We start from the raw sequence: 22,829 nt of genomic DNA, 5'->3' as shown, positions 1-22,829 counted from the left end.
CTCCTTGTGGCCACTGGAGTTTTGTGTGTTCCTTCCTTGTGCTTCCTTGTGCTTATCTTGTTGGCTATTGTTTTCTTAGACTAGAAGAGTCTGTTGAATAGTAGATGCTTGATACATATTAAATGAATGAGAAAATGAATTCATGAATATGTCAGACTTTCTTAAAAGGAACTGGAAATTCTTATAATGTATATTTTTTTTTAAAAGTGAGGGAAGAGAAAGAAGAGCTGGGCATGATGTGAAAACTCCCAAATCCCATCACTTGGGTAGTGGTAGGTGGATCACAGTTCAAGGTTATCCTTGACTACAGAGCAAGTGTGAGGCTGTTCTGGGCTCCATGAGACCCTGTCTGGGAGTACAAGAAATAAACACTAAAGTGGAGTTGATTAATGTCACCAGCTGTTGACCCTAATCTGACCATGGCCCCAGTGTTGAAAACGACAGGCTGAAGAGTCCTCAGTGTTGACTAGAGAAATCAAAGGAAGCTGGAGCAAGAGAGGCTATGCCTTTCTTTCGTGTTTACAGACAGAGAATATCCATTTTCCAACGAACTTACTAAAGTCTTGGGATGCTCTTTGCTAGTCTATTTAATTTTCTTCCCTTCCTTTTTACTAATGGTACAGATGCTAGATATAGTTAAAAACAAGGATTAGAGGAAGGCTCAGAGTTAGATGGTGGATGCCACAGTGACAATATTTGTGTGTGTGTGTTCAGAAGAGTTTTTTCTGGGCCTCCCATACTGAAGCATGGAGGCACAGTGGGTTGTCTATGGAGTGAGAAAGACTGTACCAGCCAGCCCTGTCACAAAACACCCACTTGCAGTGCTAAGTCTTTTCTCAGGAGTCACGGTAGACTTCGGTACATATTTCCTTGAGTTGAGACCAAGAAGCAAGCCAAGTTGACCTTGGTGTTAGATTGAAGGGCTTCACTTACCTCCTTCTCAGGCTGTGTGTGTTTGCAAAGCTGAGATAATAACCAGTGATCACCTTTTCAGGCAAAATGAATCTTCATTAGCTGAGCAGCAGTGGTGGGCTTTTCTTTAGGGTGGGAGGTGTTAAGACCGACTCTCTTCGTCACCCACGCTGGATTGAATCTCACCATGCAGGTCAGGCTGCTCTCAAATTCATGACAGTCCTCCTGCCTCGTCCTTTGAAGTGTTGGGATTATATGCCTGAGCCATCAGAGCTGAGATGTTAATGAAACACTGGCTTTCCTAACGCTGCTGCCACCTATCCTACAGACATCTATGCTGCTGGGCTAGTTGCAGAGCCCACAGTCTAGTAGGAAAGTACAGCAGGATAGAGATGAACGTTTGAAACCGAGTGAGGCTGGACTAGAGATGTTTTCATAAAGGCAGAGGAAAGAGAGGCCAGGAGCCCTGGAGTCTGGCTGGAGGAGGCAGAGGTCTTCACAAAGAGGCAGTGTCTACCGTGACTCGTGGAAGAGTGGAGTTTGCTGACAGGAAGGATGCTGAGAATGTGTGCAGTGAGAGCATGGCGCTCACCTCTGGCCTTGGCGTGTCAAGTGTAGACTGTCTAGACTGTCTCTTCCTCCAGTTCTATGGCCTCCTGACTGCAGTGCTCCTCAGCCTTGGCTCTGAGTGAGAACCACACACAGAACGCCACACCCTCACATTCCCAGTCCTGCCCTAAGGGAGTCCAGCTAAGTCTTTGAGGACCTTTTAGGGGTTAGAGAACACTTCTTTATCCCTTTATTCCCTGTGCCTCTATTCCTGTGGCTTTTTCTTACCCCAGCTCTTCACCGTCTCTTGACTTCATCCCACCCTGGATCCCAGAGGCCATTCTCCTGTGTATATCTCCTCCCTTCCCTCCTAATGTATGCACCGCTTAACAAGGGGAGGCCCACTGCTGTGGCCTTCTGCTCCCCTCCCCTCCCCTCCCCTCCCCTCCCCTCCCCTCCCTTCCTCTCCCCTCCCCTCCCTTCCCCTCCCCTCCCCTCTCCTCATGCTGTTCTATATTGCCGCCACTACCCCTCTCCACTGACTCCCTCTCTTTTAAAGTAATAAAACACATCTGAGAGTCCCATTGCTTCCTAGACCCCACCCCATCCTCCAGCTTGTGTCATTTCCCACTTTGTTCTTCAGGTCACTTTCCCAGCACCCGTGTCATCGCTCTGAGGCTGATTAGGTGGAGGTCAGGTCACTGGATTCAGCTCAGTCTTGCCGGTAACTCCAGGTGACTGAGGAGCACCTACCTACTCATCGGCATAGCCTGGTCAAGGGGGAACTGGGAACTGGGAAACGGCCAGAGTTTCACTGAACTTTCTCAACCCTTCTGCCCTCCCTTTGCTGTCTCGACTGCCTTGTTGTAACAACCCTTGGAATTTGAAGGCCTCATAGACCCAACAACCTTGTCTTGTCCCTCAGTTGCCTGCTCACCCTCCATGTGTCTTCAGTAAGAATTATTTCTGCCACTTAGAACTCAGAGACCCAGAAATGAGAGGAGTGCAGGTATATTGTTATGTACAATGCCACCGTCTCTGCAGGTGTTCATCAGAACTCTGTCAGCCAGGCAGTGGGACTGAGCCCACTTTTCAGAAAGGCGAACTTGAATAATTCATCCTAGACTCGGCGAGCTAGGAGCCTGGGCAGATCGTTAGCAGATCACGAACCCCAGGATGTGTATCCTTAGCCTCGCTGACTCTCACTTTGAGGACCTCCTTCCATAGCCCCATGCTTTCCGTAACTGTGCTAACCTTAAGCTATTTCCTAGCCACCGTGCTGATTCCCAGGAGCAATCTTCCCCTCCAGGGATTAGTGTGTAGTCGTCAGGCCAGCCCTACTCTTTTGCCTGTGGTTGGGTTGGCGCTGGCAAGAAGAACTGAGAGTCCCGTTCCATACTCTCAGAGACACCTTCTGACATTTGAGTATTGACATTTCAGCAAAGGGTCCCCAAACTGTTGTTAGAGTTGAGCCAGAAGAGCAGCTTAGGGCTTTAAACTATCCACATAGCAGAAGGATCAACTGACGACAGTACATACAGTTAGCTGTTTCTTCTGGACAGGAGGGAGAAGATGAATGGTAGTCATAAATGCAGTTAGCTCGCTCCTGTCTCAAACAGCCAGCCTGAGTCTGAGACCACACAGAACAGCCTTTTCCTGACTGCCTGGTTAGACCAGCAATGTTAGCGGTGTGGTGGTGCACGCCTTTAGTTCCAGCACTCGGAAGGCAGAGGCAGGCGGATCTCTGTGAGTTTGAGGCCAGCCTGTCCTGGGAGTTTCAGGACAGCCAGAGCTGTTACACAGAGAAACCCTGTTTCGTAAAACAAGTAAATAACAACAACAAAACTCGGCAATAATAAAATATGGCTAATTAGTCCTTCAGCTGGCTGAGAGACACAGGACCTGTCATCTTAATAGAAGCCTCCTGTCCTTTGTTTTTGTTTTTTTTTTTTTTTTCCTATTTGCCTACTTTGCCTACTGTTGCAAGGTGTACTCTCCTTTTCTTGAACCCTTTGAAAGCGCCCTTGATCTTTCTTCTTGTCTTTCCTTGGTTTCTTGTCTAGGAAGGTTCTCTGAGGGAAGAATCCCTAACTTTGGGTCACCTCACCAAGGGTGAAGTCATTTTCTAGTTCTCTGGTAACAAATGACACCACTGTTTAATAGCTGAGAGATGCCCAGTTATAGTCAGTCCTTGATGTATAATAGCACTAAAGGAGAGGCTTTTGATTTCGTTTGTATTAGATAGGTCTGTTCTGAACCTTGCCTATGCTACATAAGCATTCTGTCACTGAGCCACCGCCCGACACGAGTCACCCAGAAATTATGATGACATTCTGTCTAAAACATTTATGGTTAAAAGTGAAGTAGACTAGTGTGTCTCTCTAATAACATTGTTAGGATATACATATGTCTCGGGGAAAGCTTTATGTGTGTCCAGAGAGTGCCCTGCTCATTCCAAATGCTACTTTTGAATGAGGCTCAGAAATGCAAGTTTTCAATATAATCATAATAGTAGCCTGTCATTTAAAAAAATTAAAAATTAATTGACAGAATGTTGTTTAAAAGGAAAAAAAAACAACTATATTGTTTTATTACTTTAAAACAGGACACTGGAGCTCAGGATTGGAATGTTGGATAAGCAGTGGTCTTTATAAATATAATACCTTTAAAGGAGAAGACTCAAAGTCTAACCACTGGGCATTACAGCCCTTAACTGTCTCACGGGCATCTGTTACTAGTTAGGATGGTGCATGCAGTGAATGGGTACAGAAGCTGTGAGAGGCTCTTTCTAAAATGGACAACCCTGTGTATTTTGACGATACAGAGATGCTGCTGAGCTCTTGTCTTTTTTTCTCTGTGAGGGAGTGGCCAGAATACAATTTCAAGAATGGAAGAAGTATGCTTGGTCCCCCTGCTGCCGCTGTGGAGATCATAGGTCTGATGAGCCAAGAATCAGATAAGAAGGAAGCCATCGCTCAGAGACAGAAGCTGGATCCTTGGGAATTCTTGCTGATGAATTTCATTTCACTTCTAGCCCGAGAAACCTTTCTTTCTTCCTAGCAAGAGACATATGAAATAAATATCTGGTCCAAAGAGTGTTCGAGATAAACGCAACTGTCAGGTTCTTTCCCAGGCAGCTTTTGCAAGGGCACATGGTGGCTGCAAACAGCCGACCCTGTAGAATACATTCTGACTCCTTAGGGGCTCTACCATGTTGCCTGTAGCATCTCTCGTAATAGTTTTGTTTGTGTGTGCGTGCATACGTGTACTTGTTTGTGTTTTCCCCCCCCAAATGGTAACACTATGCCCAAATCAAAAATGTTTACAAACACGTTAGCAAGCCCTGATGGAGGTGTGGTTTTGTGGGCATTTAGAATACAGTGTCAGAACGTGACTGGGGGAGATTATCTGGCACGCAGGACGTCATTGAACAATGACCTTTTGGGCTGATTAAGAATACTGAAACTTAGAAAGACTCTCAGGGCAGTTATGTTGTTGGTATTGATGTTGCCAAAAGGAACCTCAGATTTAAAGCTGAAGGCGTGGTGTCGCTGTTTGGAAAGGGGATGGTTCTCAAAGTTGTGGAGATTCAAGATCGCTGGCCAGAAAAAAATGCTGGTACACTAAGGTGAAAAAATAAAGAGTTTTTTATGTAGACTCTAGGACTTGTTAGCTTCTGTGTAAATTAGCTTTTGGGTTTCCACAATAAAGCCTTTCTTTGCCTCTGTTTAACATATGAATAAATTATGAAATGAAATGGGTCATTTCTATAAGAAGGTCTCATGTGACAGAAACGTTTGTTCTTACAATCCTCTGTTTAGAAGTGGTCTCTTACACCATACGCTAAGTTGTTTGATCTGACCTGTGCCTTACAACCGATTTTCTTTCTATTCCCCACAGCTGACTCAGGTGTTGACACCTTGGCAGTGTTTATGGCCAGCAGCGGAACCACAGACATTGCAAATCGGAACAGCCCAGCCACACCACCGAATACCCTCAATCTCCGTTCCTCCCACAATGAACTGTTAAACGCTGAAATCAAACACTCGGACAGCAAGAACAGCACACCCCCAAAATGCAGGAAGAAATACGCACTGACTAATATCCAGGCGGCCATGGGCCTCTCAGATCCAGCTGTTCAGCCTCTGGTGGGAAATGGCTCTGCCAACATCAAGCTGGTGAAAAATGGGGAGAACCAGCTCCGCAAGGCCGCAGAGCAAGGGCAGCAGGACCCCAACAAAAACATCAGCCCCTCAGCCGTCATCAGCTTAACTTCTGAGAAGTTGGAGGTTAAAGATCTCCATCCTCAGGAGTCCTCGGGCTGCGAGATTTTGCCCTCCCAGCCCAGGAGAACTAAGAGCTTCCTCAATTACTATGCAGACTTGGAAACCTCAGCTAGAGAGCTAGGGCAGAACCTGGACCCCTGCCAAGGAGTTGGGGAGGAGAAAGCCCAGCCAGGCCCGGGCCAGGCCCCGGTAGTCATTGGGAATGGTGACTTGCTACTGCAGAAAGCGAACAAACCCCAGTCTAGCCCAGAGGATGGCCAAGTAGCCACCGTGTCATCCAGCCCAGAGACCAAGAAGGACCACCCTAAAACAGGGGCCAAAACCGACTGTGCACTCCACCGGATCCAGAACCTGGCCCCAAGTGATGAGGAATCCAGCTGGACAACACTGTCCCAAGACAGCGCCTCCCCCAGCTCTCCAGATGAAACAGGTACCCCTGGGAACGGCTCAGCTCGGCCCGGTACTTTTCCATTGTTGTCTTTAACCAGCAGTGGAGTAAATCTCTCCTGGCTGAAAATAGCTGTCTCTAGCTAGAGAAACACATGGGTAAAATCAGACTGTGTATGGAAACTATCGTTAGGTGTCTCAAGCACATTGTGGATTCACTTCATTTTGGGCCGTCTTTAAGTTGTTCTGGTACACATTTTCATAAAGAAATAGCCATCGGTTGTAAGTATTGCAAATTGTCATATCTGATGTAGCCATTAGACTGCTGGTGCTTGGGAGAACTGATTTTGGGTGTTCTGTCTAGAAATACCAAGTTTTGTTAAGTAAAATATAAAAGAAAAATAGTTTTCAAAGGCAGGCTGTAAGTTAACCAAAAGAACCAACTATTTCAAAATTCTAAGAACTATCTTATGCTCAAGCTTATGAAAACTTAAAAAGTTCAGAACATTGAAAGTCAGGTCTTTAAGGACATTTCCCTTTTGACCTTTCCTGGGGTATAATGTATTAGCCTGTTCCAGCAATATTTGGAAGTAAAAAATGATACTCTCAAATGCACTTAGAAGTTCAAGATTTTAAGTAGTGTTGGTGATTTTGGTCTGTCAGTACTGCTGTCCATGTCTGTAGCTGGAGTCAGGAGTGGAGTGTTGTGACGGCAAAGAAAAGAGTCCTAAAAGTTAGCCGTTCTTCCACATCATTTCCTCAGAGTTCCCACCCAGCCAATCAGAAAACTGTGAACCCTAGAGCACTTTGTGCCGAATGAACTCAATGCAAATAACATCCACACATGTGGCCCAGCAGCTGCACTAGTAGCTCCCAGAGTCAGGTAGACCAGATGGCACACTGGTGACATTTTCCAATGGGTAAGGTAGGGAAAGCACAAGGGGTGAATTTTAAAAAGAGGAGAGGGTTCACTGACTTGTTCAAAAGAGGAAGAAAAAAGGAGTGGTTTGCAGTGCCCTATAAACCCTGGTTCCTTCTGTGTTTGATTTCATCAGCCTGCTTGGGGCTGGCTATGTCCGTGGGGAAACACAGGTGAGTGATTACATCTCTTCATTGTCTGGCCCTGCATGTTCAGGAGTCATAATTACGTTTAGTAATGTCGTTGCGCCCACAGTACTCTGTGACGTTTTACCCATTTAGAGAGTCCTGTACCTGATGTACATTGTCACCTGCTAGTGAGTAAATCTATTCAAACTGCTCCTTGGGCATATGGCCAGACTCAAGACCTTGTGATTTTCTGTGGTTGCCACAGCCTTTCTGCTCTTGCAGGCAAGGTGTGTTCTGCTACAGTTAGATGTAAATGAACTAGAAGATAGTGAGTGAAGAGTGAAGCCTCTGTCCCCTGCCCTACCGTCTTCTCCTTACTTATGACCACCTTTTAGGAAAGCTGGTCATAACTAACTATGTGTTTTCTCTAGAAAACATTTTAGGCACGTGGCTACATTTTTAATAATTTTTAGAAATTTAATCAATTTTTTTGGATATTACTTTTAGAGATCTTAGCTCTTAGAAATATAAACTAAATGTTTGTAATCACATAATCTACATGATACAAATGACCCAGCCATTAGTTCCACAGCTGTGGATCCAACCAACTGTGTATTCAAAATGTTTGGGGTAAAATTACAGCTGTTTGGAGCATGCTTGGACTCTTGGTCATTGTTTCCTGAAATAGCATAATAACAATTCATGTAGGAGATACGTTGCATTGTTACATGGGTGGGGTCCTGGAGCCAATTTCCCTGCAGACACCAAGAAATATAAGTAATACTTGAGGCGGGATGGGATGGCGAGAGGTGAGATTGGGGGTGGGGTTGGGTAGTGTGATGGAGATTTAAAAATCCCGTCAGAAAATACATAAACTACTCATTATTAAAACTGGTTATTGTTCCAAGGGTTAGTTGTTCTGTTCTTAAATTTTTGTTTTAAAAAAATTTATGTAAGAAGTTAAAAGAAAAAATTTTCAGATTAGACTACTGATGCTTTGCTTTTTCAACAATGTGTTTTGTATGTAGACTGAAGAGATAGTTAGCTCAGTGAAAGATCACTTACTTATTATGCACAAGGCTCTGGGGTTTGGTCCTCAGTATAGCAAACAGTAAAGGAGGGAGGAAAGAAGAGAGGGACATAGATTGGGGTCGATCCCATTTTTCTAGTCTAGTGCCTATTTTGTTTGTTTGTTTGTTTGTTTTTGGTTTTGTACGTGAGTATATATTGTAATGCTTTTATTTCCAACAGCTAAGTTAAAGAGCTTTAATTTGTTCTAAAACTTTTTTTGGTACAGATTTGTGTGGGGAGAGCATATGTGGGTGCGTACATCTGTGTTTTACACAAAAGTGTTAGATGTCTTCTGTCACTCTCCACTGCTTAAGAAAAAATGTTTGTTTATTCATCGTTTGTGTGTGTACGCGAGTGCGTGCACTCATGTTGCATGCCACGGTGCCTGTGTGGAGGTGTGTAGATTAGCCTGAAGGAGTCCGTTCTCTCTTGCCACGTAGGTCTCAGGATTGAACTCAGTTGTCTTTGGATTTTGAGCTTGAAGAGCCTAGGAAAGCTAGAACAGCCCCGTACGTACCTTAGGGCATCCTTTCTGAGTTAGAGTGCTGTTTAGAAAATGAAATGCGTTGGCTAACCCCAGTACTGAGCAGGGCTTTGGGAAAGTTAGTGCATCTTGATCCTGGTTCTGAAACAACGGGTTGGATTGCTTTGGTCTTTGAAAGAGAGGACTTAGGATCTAGTTAGGATTCTGTCCTAGTTCTGTTTCCCTAGGTGGCACCAGGTAGACAGGTGACTCAGACTCTGTGCAGTCGCTCTGTAAATTGCTTGGTGCCTCATTTAGACTCATGCAGGACACTGAGATTTATTTGAGCCTCCCAGAGTTGGGAGACACAGAGTATAGATATACATTCTGTTCCTGTCCCCACCCCCTCCCTGGGATCAAGCTAAGCAGCTGTCTCTGAGATGGAACTTACATAACGGTTGTCTGATTTAAACTCACTGCAAAGGTGCACAAAGCCAGGATTTCACCCGGAGCCCAGAGGGTGAGGCAGCGCTTACAGTAGTCCATCTTGGAGAGCATGGGCTCCAAGAGTCAGCTTTGCTAGTTCATTTCCCAGATGTGCCACGTGCAGGGCTGGTGTGTGGGGTGGGCGCGGCTTCTGCATAGACTTGCTGTTAAAGAGGAAAAGGGGGCATCTCGAAAGAGCCCTCGGGCTGCTGTGCAGCAGAGACAAGGGCTTGCTAAATATAAGTGCCGTTATGGGTGATCTTTATCAGCGCAGTGCTGTGATGTAAGAGTTAAAGTTTACTCTTTAAATATTTTTAAATTTATTTATTTGTGTCTGTATGAGTATATGTGTACGTGTATGTTGGTCGGGGGTGGGGGGTGCCCATGGAGATCAGAAGAAGATATTGCATATCCTGGAGTTGTGAGCTGCCTCACATGGGTACTGGGTACTGAACTCACAAGGACAACAAACACTCTTAACCACTGGGCACTAGCCTCCAAAGGTTACTTTTTAATTATGAGTAACCTGATTTTAGTTAAGACCTTGTAAACCTGAAAGACATCTTGCTCTGTGTGTTGTCCCTTCCTGGAATACAGGTGAGCCTGGTAAATGCGTCATGATAAAGTGAATGAAAATGGATGTTATCTTCACATCCCCAGATAGCCCTAATGTGATGAACAGGCCACTTGATTGTTATGCTGTTGATCAGTATCTGATTCTGGTACTGTCTGTATGTTTTATAACTTAACTGATCACACTGCTTCATATGTGTGATACTGAATGACTACGTTCTCAGGAAAGTCTGTCTGGTCCTGTCCTTGTCAACCATAGGTGACTGTGGTTTGAAGCCAGGTCTTTGGATGCAGTGTTCTGAGCTTTCATTGTCCCACAGTCTTGGGATTTAGTCATATAGAATGTATCTCCAGGGCTAAATACCTCTGACTTTATCCTATTCGCTGGATGTGTGGTAGTCATCAGAAGAATCCAGAAAAATGGAAATTGTATCATAGTGGATATGTCCATGCCTACAGATAATTAAGGTTTGACTCCATTGCTGTCAATTTTGTGAAACATTTAGGAGATTCCATTCTCCCTATAACTCCCAAATATTTCCGGGTGTGTTACTGTGTTCTTCCCATCATTTGCTGCCCAACTTGAAAGTTGTCACTTGGACCCAGAACTTCATAAAAGCAAGAGTCAGGCCTCCATGGCACATTCGTGAGGCTCTCCCAGTGCACTAGTGGCACACCGTGAGAGGCCCTGCGTGTGCTACCCGTTCACTGTTTGGAATGGATATGGCTCATGATAGTTTCACATGCCCTCTGGTGTTGACTGCATACGTGAACCCCCAGACCACATGAGCACGGCCTGTGTGAAGGAGCTGTGGAGAGCAATTGCCCAGGATTCTCACTCACACCCTGGATTCCAGGGAGGGCGAGTTTGAAATCAGTCCCTTGGTCTACCACAGCCTTCCTGTCAGAGCTGATAGGCGTGTCAGAGGAGTAGCTGCTTGGTCTTCACCTTTTGCCTGCACTTAGAGTTAATCCCGTCCTAGGGCAAAGTGGAACTCATTTGCATGCATAGTTTTCGGTTTTGTCACTGTGAATAATCAGATGGAGTCCAAAGCCAGGCAGAAACGAACAGGGCCACCAGCACAGCATGTCAGAGCTGGGGATGAATGCATGGCTCTCAAACTTTTAGAAATTTCCTCTAAATGTTCGTCCTGTCTCAGACGGTCTTTTTAGTAATTCAGTTGTCATTTCTTTTCCTCCTTAAACTTCCAGGATATCAGAAAAGTGCAGTTTCCAACTCTGCCCTGCTGTGTTAGCTGGAATCTTTCAGATATGTGCAGTGATTCACTAGCTTTCCTTCCGGCTGTGTCTTCTCTGTTGAGAGAGCCAGGGTGTGACAGGAGGGACTCGGGAAGGCAGATGTGAGATATTTCTAAAATCGTCAAGGCACACTGCATTCTACGGTAGATCACGTTTCCTGAATTAGATTTTATTGCCTCTGGGGCAAAATGAATGAAGCTATTTCTTATCTTACCTCATGAAATTAAGAAAGAAATTTTACCCAGCTTAGTCTTTGAAATTTTTAAGCCCAGAATATATTTCAGGCAGATGTGGTACAACATACTTTTGATTCCAGCTTCCAGGAGTCAGAAGCAAGCAGATCTCTGTGAGTTTCAGACCAGCCTGGTTTTTATGGTGAGCTCCGGGCCAACCACAACCACAGAGTGAGACCCTCTAAAAGTGTGTGTGTGTCTGTGTCGGGGGCAGAGGGGGGATGGGAGGGATATGGTGTGTGGTATGGACGTGTGTGTGTGTGTGTGTGTGTGTGTGTGTGTGTGTGTGTTTCCTGCAGCCCCTCTTCCTGTCCTCCTGGTGTACCTGGGACACTTTAGGAAGAAAGGCAGCTCCAGTTGCACCATAGATAGTGTTACAGAAAATACTGACTCTGGAAATACTGAGCTGGAGAGACGACTCAGTGATAAAGAACTCTTGCTGCTCTTGCAGAGAACCTGGATCCAGCAGCTCCCAGCCCCCACACGGCAGCCCACACCCCTCTCTGCAACTCCAGCTCCAAACATACACGCAGGTAAACAGTCGTACTCATAAAATAATAATACAACAAATAGATATTTAAAGAAAATATTGACTTAGGTTCAGGAGCTTCCAGTTGAGAGAAGCTCTTGGCTTCTCTTGTAAATTAGGAAATCTTATAACCCAGAATCCAAATGGCAGAGACCAGAAACCTCTTCGGGTTAGGGCCCTCCCCCTGCATTCTTGTGGCGTCTGTCAGGCTTGGGGTCCTCTGCGTCAGCTGCTAATGGCTTCAGCCTCCCTGCACTCATGGGATAGTAGAGTAGAAGAAAGAAGCAGGCCAGCATTGATCTGTGCTCCTGCGGCTGTAAGCAAGTGTAAGCACACATCACGGCAAAGCCTCCTGGAGAGCCACCTCGTTTAATCATAAGCGCCTAAGCCCCAGTCCCGCACCTTAACATGAACTGTTAAGCAAAACACGATTGAAATTTCCAGAGACATCTTCAGATGACTTCTCAGCATTCTCCATCTGTGAATCTGGTTAGAGGAGGGTAAACATTAGCTTTTGAGAGCCAGCATGTGGGCGGTTCATAGATTCCATGCCTCAGGGCTGACTCAGTAAATGTACACGCAGTCCAGGCCCTATTATATGGGCGGTCACCAGCTCCCTCTCTCTCCTGCTTTCTGTGTGTTTGCGTGTTTGTTTGGTGCTGAGAGTCGAAGGCTGGGCTTTGTGCACAGTTAGCATGAGCCCTACATGATCTCTCCCCCATGTAATTTATGTATTGTGCATTCCTGTTAGAATGATGAAATAAAGGCTCCATGTTCAATCATTTGACTATTAGAAAATATACTGTGGTTCGAGTTCTGTAGGCACAAAGGGAGAGAATGAGATCACTCTTAACTGGTGTTTTGTACCTAAAAGGAGAGTCAAACTTGCTTATTTGGTAAGCATCTGTTACTTTCTTTTTGTTTAGCTTTCCATCAGTTACTCTTGAATGTGACAGAATGAATCTTCTGAAGAGTTTCCCTTAGTATTCTTGGGGACATTGCTAGTTGGTGTTTTTAACTCTGTAAGATCCCTGACCCATAAAAGCCAATTTAATCCCCAGGAGGCATAAAGACTATTATTAGCAGAACCTTTCTCAGACTGCTCTGGAAGAAAAGGAGGCCTTTTCTTTTTCAATGTGGAACTGTCAGAAACTGAAGCCCAAGATGATTTTCAGCTTGAAATCATGGGGAACAGATTGGTTGGAGGGGCAGCAGGAAGTTCAAGGTCTGAGGATGCTCACATCTTTATAATATAAGCCAGTAGAAGCACTTCTCAGTGATGCTCTGACCCTCCAGTCCCTGCTTTGCTCTCCTTAGGGTGATCCTTTGACCATCCTTCCCAGGCATCCAGCATGGGAAGGACAGGTGACACACTTTCCTCTTTCCCCAGAACAGACATCAACCACTCAGGATGTCAGAGTGGCGTTCAGCTTTTGATTGCTCGCCTCTGCCTCTGTTGCCTTTTTTTTTTTTTTTTTTCATGTACTATGGAACAAGGGTCCAAATCAGAGAATGAACTCCATGTACGACAGATCGGAGACAAGCATTTGCACCTCAGGTGCCTTGTCTCATTAATGGAGGATATTGAATTGGTGGTGAATAAATGAATGAATGAATATTTTCAATGGTGTTGTTATTAAGGCTGGTAAGACAGCCATGATCTGTTCATATGTTTTTAGGCAGCGCATGTCTTCCGAGTTCAGAACAGGCACAGATCTGAGCTTACTGCCTCGCATGGACTCAGGATCAGGACACAGGGAGCTCACCCATACCTTCCTTAGAGCCCTTTTCTATCTTCCCGCTCATGGAAGGCATCTGCCACTTTCTGAGGCTCAGGGTCAGCTCGGCCTCATTGGGGTTCTGTCGCTTTCTTACCTCCCCCAACCCCCGCCCCAAGGCCTGAGTGTTTCTTAGCTGTAAAATGAAAATGGTCATAGTAGTAATCCACCTTGTAAGATTGCCTGTAGCGCCCAGGCACCATTCTGAGTCTACAGAAAGCATCTTCCCTGGGTTGTGAGAAGCCTGACAGTCCATCCATGTTCAGTCTTTGGGACCCACTCCTACAAGTCTTCCTCTGACTGGACGTGTGCACCTTGGAACATACACGCGTGCTTGTGTGCGCACACAGAGTTAGACACACAAATGAACGTAATTTAAAAGATTTTAAACAGAAAGCCCTTTCAGAAAACGTTGACTGTCGCTGCAATTGTGCTGTGAAGTGGAAAATTGCATCAGAGTCTAGACTAGGTCTATTTTGTCTTATTTAAAGTTTACTAGCATATGTTTATTATGTTTTGAACATTTTTACACGTGCGTGTAATTTAATCCACTCCCCCCCCATACCCTCTCTTGTCCCTTTTGGTTTTTGTTTTGGCAATGCTGAGGACTGAACTGAGGGTGTCTCTCGAGGGGCAGTTGCTCTGTCACTGTGTCACATTCTCAGTCCTGGTTTTGGTGTCGTTGTTTTCCCTTTTATCCCTGGAAATGAGCTTATTTCATTATGCTTGTTTGAATGAATGATTGGCACAATGAGTAAACTGTTATTTCATACTGAAAATACTGGCCAGTTCATAGCAGTTGGTGGTTGGCTTATGAGGTGTTCACATTAGGGAGACGTATATAGTCTTTGCTTCTCAGCCTGCTATGCCGGAAAATCTCTGTAAGGCTTGTGGGAACACAGACATTGATCCAGTGGGTCTAGTCTATGGTCTGAGACAATTAAAAAAAAGAAACTTTAAAGTTTTTATTGTGAAATGTTAGCAATTTTTTTTTGTTTGTCTGTTTGGCAGTTATGACTGTTCAGCCTTGAACTTGCTATGTAGACCTAGCTGTCCTTGAACTACGTTACAAAGAGCTGCCTGCCTCTGCCTCCTGAATGCTGGGATTAAAGGTTTGTGTCATCATGTCTAGCCTGAAAACGTATTTGCAGTGAGTTCTCAGCATGTGCTGATACTTCTGTTAAATTTTAAACAAGCTTTCATTAAATACTGGCCAGGTCCATTCTGAGGTTCCCCGAAAATGGTGCTCAGTCACCTTTTACATCACGATATATATCAGGTGAGCTCGTAAGGACACCACAGTTCCCATCAGATCCAGTCAGGGGCAGACATGCATCCTGACATATTGCTCTGCCTACATACTTCCCTTGGAACGTGATCATGCACATCTAGTGAGGTTGGGGCAAAGAAACTTATTTAGGGCAGTGAAAACATCTGGCTTGCTATCTCCTCAGAGCCGTAGCCACCAGCATTCCAGGAAGTTAACTGTGCTTAGGCAAGTGGGCCTTACAGGGTAACTTAGGCCCTTACAACTTCTGGTGACTGGTGAGACAGGGCTGTGAGCTGTAGCAGAGAGGACCCTTTCTTGCTTGCTCTGTTTCTGGCACCTAGAACAAAGAACGCCTGATAAATATGCCTGTATCCAAAATACAGTTTGGGAAAAATGCACTCACCTCGAAATATAATCTCAGTAGACATACACGAAAAAAGTCCTTCCTTTCAAATATACGTAGGTAGAAAAGAAGAATATTGTGATAGCTTTTCAGGTCACTGTAGACAATATTGTATATTCAAGTTACATGAGAATTCCACAGCAGCTAGTTCCTTAATAGGTCATTTATAGTGATTTATAGTGTAGAATCTGATAGCTTCATGCTAAGCTTTTTGGTACTCTTTTATATATTTTAAAAATTACTATATGCCACCCATTTTGTGTGGATGTTTATTCCTACATAATTTTTTAAAGACTCGATTATTTTCATTTTGTGTGTATGAGCAGTTTGCCTGTATGTATTGCATTATGAGTGTGCATTGCTGGTAGAGACCAGAAGAGGGCAGTAGAGCTCCCTGGCACTGGAGTTACAGATGATTGTAAGCCTCCAAGTCAGTGCTGGGAACCAAACCTAAGTCCTCTGCAGGAGCAGCCCGTGTCTTAACCGCTGCGCCATCTCTTTAACCACTTTCCATATTCAATTTCGTGGTATGTTATTTGGAATATTGGCTTCGTGAGTCATGAAGGTCTTCACTTGTTGACACATTTCATTATGTCATGTGAAAATGCCACGTTTGTTCATCTGCCATGTCATTAGCAAGTCCTTATTGGGAACCCGAGCTCACTCTCAGATACGAGTTTTCCTAAATCCAGAAAGCCTGCATTTCATCAGTGACGACAATCAGACTCAGCCATCTTCCATAACGACAGGCACAACAGAAAGTTAGTTGACGAATGTCTGTCCGGTCAGCACCTCGGAACAGCTATAGATTTCGGCCATCAGTTGTTCCGTCCACCAAAAGAGGTGCTTTATGAAGAGGCCAGGAGTTCATATACAGCTTAGTCATGGGTGCTGTCTGTGTGCTTCGTTCAAAAGGTGTTCTCTTGAGGATTGGGATTTAAGGGCAGTTTGGTGAGCGTTTCTCCGTCCTCAGTGGCTTTCTTACTGGCAGGGTGTGGCAGTGCGGGTCACAGTGTCCACTGGTATGGCTCTTGCTGTGTGCTGAGACACTACAACATTTTCATTTTTCGGGGGGGAGCATCATTTAAATGTCAGCACATGAAAAAAGGCTATAAAATATCTTAGTATTATTAAAATAGCCTGTTCTAGTGGCTCCTTGAGTTCCTTTTGGGGGACTTCAGCTCCGGGTATGAGAAGCAAGGCTTCCAACAGCCTGGTCACAGAGGAGAAGTCTGCAGGTCCTGACTGACAGAGACGATTGATAGGTACACGGAAGCCAGACTGGCAGACACTGATGCTCAGCTGAACTCACCTCTGTCAGTGTTTGTGAGAAAGGGTGTCCATTTTGTTTGTTTGTTTCTTCAATTGTTGCGCTTTGATTTCATGAGGAGAGGAACCAAACCCACAGCATGCTAAGGCCAGAGCTCTGCCACTGAGCTACAACCTCATCCCCACAGGTAGCATTTATAAGATGAAGTCTGTGGAAGATATGACCATCAGTGAGTAAGTTACTGGGGCAAGGAAGGCAGGGAGCTAATTTGAGGTAATCTGAGATGACAGGACTGTTAGTTAGACTCAATGTGGAATGTCCTTATTGATGAAAGGACAAGTCTGTAGGGCTCGGTGATTGGACATGGAATGGGTAAGGAGAGAGGTGAGTCAGAGATGTCACTTTACAAGGTTTCTTGCTTTCTTTTTTCTCAAATATTTATTTTTAGAAACCCAACCTGTACCTCTGTGGCCTGAGCTTCAGAATCCCTGCTTCCCATCTAGGAGAGGAAGCCATACTGTTGCAAGAACACCCATAAGAAACCACTTTGAAAATGGTGGAGTCACTTGAGGTGACATGTGCCATGGTTTCATTTGTGTTCTTTGGCGCATATGGGCACACTTGGACCCACTACCCGTTTCCTGTCTGAAGCCATGTTTGGTCTGGATGCCATCTGGGTGAAGCTTTTCCTCCATGAATTTTTTTTTTTTTTCAGCTGTTAAGTCTGAAGGATCTGAGGTGGTAGTGTATGGAACTGCTGAGCCTGTCTGCTCTCTCCCTCCCTCCATTATGGGGGGGGGACCTTTTTCAGGTTGCTTATGTGGTGGAATCTGGAAGCAGAGCTGCAAAGTGTCGGCTTTAGGCTAAGGATTTTATGAAACATTTTTACAGTTGAGTAAATACTTGTGTATTTCCTGGATCGTAATAGAAAAAATGTGTTTCTTATTCTGACCACATTCCAGCCTTATAAAGTAGGCAGAAATTGTCCTTGGGATCAAATTTATCTGTAAATCTGTCGCTCAGATGATCTGGGTCTTTGGAAAGTTATTAAAGATGTTTGAACCTGAGTGTCTTCATTTAAAAAGTCTGTCGTTTATTTGTGTGTACATGTGTGGGTGCGTGTGTTACTGTGCATGTGGAAATCGGGACAAGTTTGAACTTTTGTATTTTTCCTCCTTGTTTTGAGGCAGCATCTCTTGTTATGCTGCTGTGCTGTGTACACCAAATGAGCTGGCTCCTGAGCTTCAGGGCTATCACCCAGCTTCTACCTCCAAGCTCGCTATAGGAACACCAAGATTACAGATGCATGCCAGCACTTTAGGCCGCTTTTTGCTTTTGGAGGTGCATAGCAAGCGCCTTTACGCACTGACCCACCTCCCTAGGCCAAAACCCCCATTTCCAAGTTCATATTGCCTTTCTCCGATGTTTCTACAGTGATTTGGTGAGCTTATAATATATGAAAACTAAATATTCATAAAATTTGTGCTTATAGATTGATGCAGACAGGCCTAGCGCAGAAAACAGTGGTCTTTGCTTCCCTCCCCTCATTGTCTGTTGTTTCCTAAAAGCTTCAGTGATGTCCTTGGGGACCTCCTTTGGCTTGGTGTTGACATGGGTCTAGGGATTATCTTTAAGACAACAGCCTGGAGCTTGCACTAAGGAAAATGTGCTGGATCCTGATCCAAGCTGCCTCCTGACCACTGACGTAGCAGTCAGGACACTGGCTTCGTAGCGGATAAATAGATGGTGGATCATCAGAAAAGAGTGTGTGGTCATCCTTGGCGGTGGGTTCAGTCCCTCCAGAGCCTAACAATGCGCTATACCCGTGGAGAGATTTAAAAGAGTATCTGTGTTGGGGCATTCCCACCGCAGCCTCTGCTTTGGTCTGCGAAGGCAGCAGTGTTTGTTGAAGCATTCCAGACCTTCCTGTTGTGAATCACTGATGAAGCTTTCAGAAATTCACTTTCTTCTTTGGTAACCTGTGCCCAATAACAATTACACCCATTTATTGAATGTCTTCTGTGTAGTATGCTCCCTGCAAATAAGATGGCATTTAATCGTCACGACAGTCCCTCTGCAGAAAGGGGGCTTCCTTAAAAATGAACATTTTTAAAGAGATAAAGCTGATAAGGTTTAGATTTGTTGCTGAGAGAGCGAGAAAGATGAGGGCTCACGTAAAGGTTTGCCTTAATAATCAGAATCTATGTCCTACATCCCATGTCCCATTCCTTTGTAGTCCTGAGAATTGGACTGTGTGATGACAGAGCTGCTAAGGGAAGAGGTATATAAGACAATATACTTAGGTTTTACATGGTTGCTTATTTATTTATTTATGTATTTATTTATTTATTTATTTTGGCTGGGCCTCACACTTTCTCTTCCTCCTCTTCCATTTTTTTTCCCCCTTTCCCAATTGATTAAACAGTCCTCTGCAGATCCCCTTGAGACCCAGACTTGCTTTTCTGGAACCTTCAATGGTTGGTGCCACTGGACTCCTGATATTTATTCTCCTAGTCAGCTGGAGCAGACACCGTCCCTGTCTCTCTTCTCTTGAAGCAGTGATGACAGATCCGAACTCGGCACAGCAGAGAGAGCCCAGTTCAGCATGTTGTAGAATGGTGTGTCCAATGTACATGCCTCGAAGCCTCTCTGAACTGTTCATTGCAGTGCAGTCGAGAATAAATGATCAAACACGCAAATTAACAAACAAAGCAAATATGTAGCTGGTTTGAAAAACCGATGCCTTTGAGAAACACTGTACTTGCTGTTATCCTCAGGGGAAATTAAAAACTCTTGTGTTTTATTGATTTCCACTAAGCTCATCTGAGCATTGTTTTTATAAAAGCTCAGTGATGATGGAGAGTCTTTAATTTTTGGAAGCGCAGATTTTGATTTTTTTTTTTTTTTAGATACAAAAGATTGTGTTTTTGCTTCCAGGAAATGAGCTGTGGATTTAGAAGTGTCCACCCCAGTAGGAACCTTCATGCCCACTCCAGTGTGCTGCGGCGGTCGGAGGGTGAAGTGGGGGGGCAGGGCGGGACAGAACACACACCCTCCCTGAGCTACCCTTGCCTTGCCTTCTGCTAAAGGTCCCTGAAAAGTATCAAGGAGGCGCAAGGCATTATGGAATGGTTCCCCCCCTTTAGAGAGTCCAGGTCAAGTAGTAATGATTACCTATCTGTTAATGCTGCCCATCAGTAAGTAGAGTAGAAGTTCACAAGGCCAACTTCCTCTCACTTCTTTACTGTGCCAACAAATCCACTTTTTTCTCACTTACTGTGTGAACAGGAAAAAGTGCAGGGGGAAAAGGAAGACTTGGATGGCAGAAGACAGTGTCTCGTTTTATACTTCTTACAGCTGTGTGCCAACCATTTACAAGTCCCTGACATTTGAGAATCAAAGAATTGTTTGTTGGGGAGAATTAAGATTTAACTCATTGGATCTTTTGTACATAGGGAACAGTATGTATCAAAATGGAGCTGGCATCTTGGGGCAAGTCTTCCAGTCTGCTTCTGCAGCTGTTGGCATCGTATGTGTGGCCAAGATACAGTCTTGGAACTGTTGTGTCAGTTAGCTTTGAGTTGTAGGGGCACAGTCAGTCAGTCCTGTTGACCTTTTGGTTCTCGCTCGCCTTATAAGCAGTCTCTTCACACCTGTTACCTCATTTGTTCTCACAACAATCTTGCATAAAGTTATGTATATATACACACACACACATATATATATATAGGGAAACTGAGGTTTGGAAGCACTGATTTCATCTGATGAACACTGGTATTTGGGTGTAAAATCTCACTGGAAAGCCAGGGAGAGGACAGGGTTATTGTTTGAAGGGGCCTTAGAATTTTATCAGATCTCTTCTCCCTCTGATTCCCTTGGCCATATGGCACATGCTTAGAAGGGTGAAAACACTTCCTCAGAAGCTCAGTGGTTGACATGAGTCGTGATGAGTTCTAGAAGTAGGGTGGACCTGAACAAGATAGTATTCATCTCCTTTCTAAAGCATTTCTACTTTTTCCAGCATGTGGTCATCAGCGCATAGCATCATGGGAGTGTCATGGCCTACTTAAGAGAATTGGGCACAAAGAGACCATGCAGCCCTTCATTTTGTGGAGAACATGCTATGTAATTTTAATACATTTCAAAGAGTTAGTCATTGGATTGAAATGTCAAAATTTTTTAAAAGTCTTCTGAAATATTAAATGAACCTGCATATCTTTAGGGCACGAATCAGTGCCCACAGAGAACAAGGCCCATTGCAATAAAGAACCGGCTCAGTACGATTTGTAGTAGCATAAAGTCCCACTGATGATTAAAAATATGCTAAGCTGAAGAAGCAAATAGTTTTCAGAGCTGTATCACCAAATTCTGAATTATGTCGGATGCCTGTCTCAGCTACAACTCAGTGTAAGTTTCTGACTGGAAATCAAATATCTGAAAAACAAAGTATGGGATTGATATTTTGATGCATGTACTTGAGTATCATGTTGTTAATACTTTGATCTTCTCTCTTCAAATGAGTAGAGTGGCAAACTGGAAAGGACATGAAAATTCTAACTAAAACTTATCTCAAGGGCAGCATCCTGGAGATACAAAGTACATTTTGCCTCCATACTGTATAAAGTTTTCTTGGCCATTTCGGTTGAGGTGATCCGGGACTCTGCTTTAAACTATTGATTACAGCTAAAAGGGGGAGGGATTTTCTGATGAGACCAGCACTCTCTTTAATAACCTTTCACAAAATCAATTCCCACCCTCCCCGCATGTCTTTTCAGGATATCGATGTTTCCGAACTTTGGGAAGAATTTTTGTGTCTCCTTAATATTTTGTCATGATTTGTGCCCTCCCCTGCATTTATTCAAGCCCTTTGAAACAAAGTTCTTTTTAAGTGATTTATGTGGTACTTGAAAGAGGGGCATGTGAGGGATGTTGCCGTTTAGGTGGTGCTCACCTGTGATGGACTAATTCAGCAGCTACATGGTCTGCATGCTCCGGCTTCTAGATCTCACCTCTTGGCTGGACTGAGGGAGATCATGCGTCGGGGTCAGTCACACTGGAGGCAAATCTGGAGTGAGTGCATCTCTCCTGGCTGCCTTTCCAGTGAGTCCTTACAGGGGAGCGACGTGACAGACAGCTTCAGGTGGCGCTTCGGCAGTGCGGAGCGTGTGTCAGTGCACATGTGTTTCGGAGGTGTGGTTACACAGTCTGAGTCTACCGGGGCCACTGAGCTGAAGCCGTTTGCCTTGCTTCACATGGAAAGCTGATCTGGAAGCATGTGAGGGAGGGTAGGCCACTCCCGAGAAGTGTAACTCAGGACCCCAAGGATGCGGGTGGCAGAGGGATTGAGAGTGAGTTGTGCAAGGCATAGCGAGAGACCTAGTTTCTAACCATGGGCAGTATTTCACTGGGGTTGCTTCCACACAACAAATATTACTTCCTCTTCCTCCTCCTTTTTAAAAAGAGAGAAAAATAAGCAGTTTGGGCTTGATGAAGTAGCTTGTGGAGATTGCTCCAAATCCAAGTTCTTGGCTTTCCTGGGGCTCGAGAGCAGAAGTCTGGAAATTTCAGGCAAGAGCCTCTCACTTGTTTTTGTCTTTGCGTGTCTCCAAGACACCTAAATTACTCAAATGGAAGAAATCTGTACTCAAGTTAATGCAAACCTACGAATTTATCCCAGCCAAATGATTTTGTTAAAGGCAAAAAGCCTTTTTGTCATAGTGAAATTCAAAATGGACCAAACCCTGATGTTTTTCTCGCAGAATCTGACTTGTAGCTAGAGTGTTGCATGGTTCAGCTTGACAGAAATTACTGGTGGCCATCTTTTTACTCAGCTGTACTCTAATTCAGATTGACTTTTTAAGGTCAATCTTCAAATGATTGATCTTTTAAAAGCATTATTATTTTAATACTCAAGGGGTTTAATGTGAAGCTGTTTCAGAATGGGGAAAATATAATTTTGATTTTAGTTTATATGATAAGAAATCTGCCTTTGATAGGAACTAAACTTGCCCTGATTTCTGTCTTCATTTTTTCCTCTATAGATGAGGCGCTCAATATATTAAACATGAAATTCAGTGTAGCTGAAGTGGTGTTACATGATGATGACATTGATACTAACATGAGGGCACCTGTCTTGGTCACAGGCACCTGTTTCGGCTGGCATGTGCTCACCATTGGTGCACCAGTAGGTTCTGCGATTCCTGTTGTCACCTGCTGGGAAGCCTGCTTTTCTTTTATAAATTGGACTGTTGGTGCAGATCTGAGTTACCCCAGATCAACATAACTTGACCACCCATTGGTGGTTTAATTTTC

General features: G+C 44.4%; 1 protein-coding gene across 11 annotated transcripts in view; it reads left to right on the top strand.

Annotated features, from left to right (window-relative positions):
• Apbb2 (amyloid beta precursor protein binding family B member 2) overlaps positions 1-22,829 on the top strand; it is a 308,714-nt gene that overhangs the window by 156,730 nt on the left and 129,155 nt on the right. For all 11 annotated transcript variants that reach the window (XM_060380673.1, XM_060380674.1, XM_021635491.2 and 8 more), the window contains one exon: positions 5,362-6,177. In XM_060380673.1, the coding sequence (XP_060236656.1) occupies positions 5,362-6,177 (816 nt within the window). The remainder of the gene's footprint in view (positions 1-5,361; positions 6,178-22,829) is intronic.

This window comes from Meriones unguiculatus, chromosome 3, assembly GCF_030254825.1.
Source record: "Meriones unguiculatus strain TT.TT164.6M chromosome 3, Bangor_MerUng_6.1, whole genome shotgun sequence".
In the NCBI taxonomy this organism is placed as follows: Eukaryota; Metazoa; Chordata; class Mammalia; order Rodentia; family Muridae; genus Meriones; species Meriones unguiculatus.
Note: the sequence above shows the minus strand (reverse complement) of the source record. Positions and strands in the feature narration are given on the sequence as shown.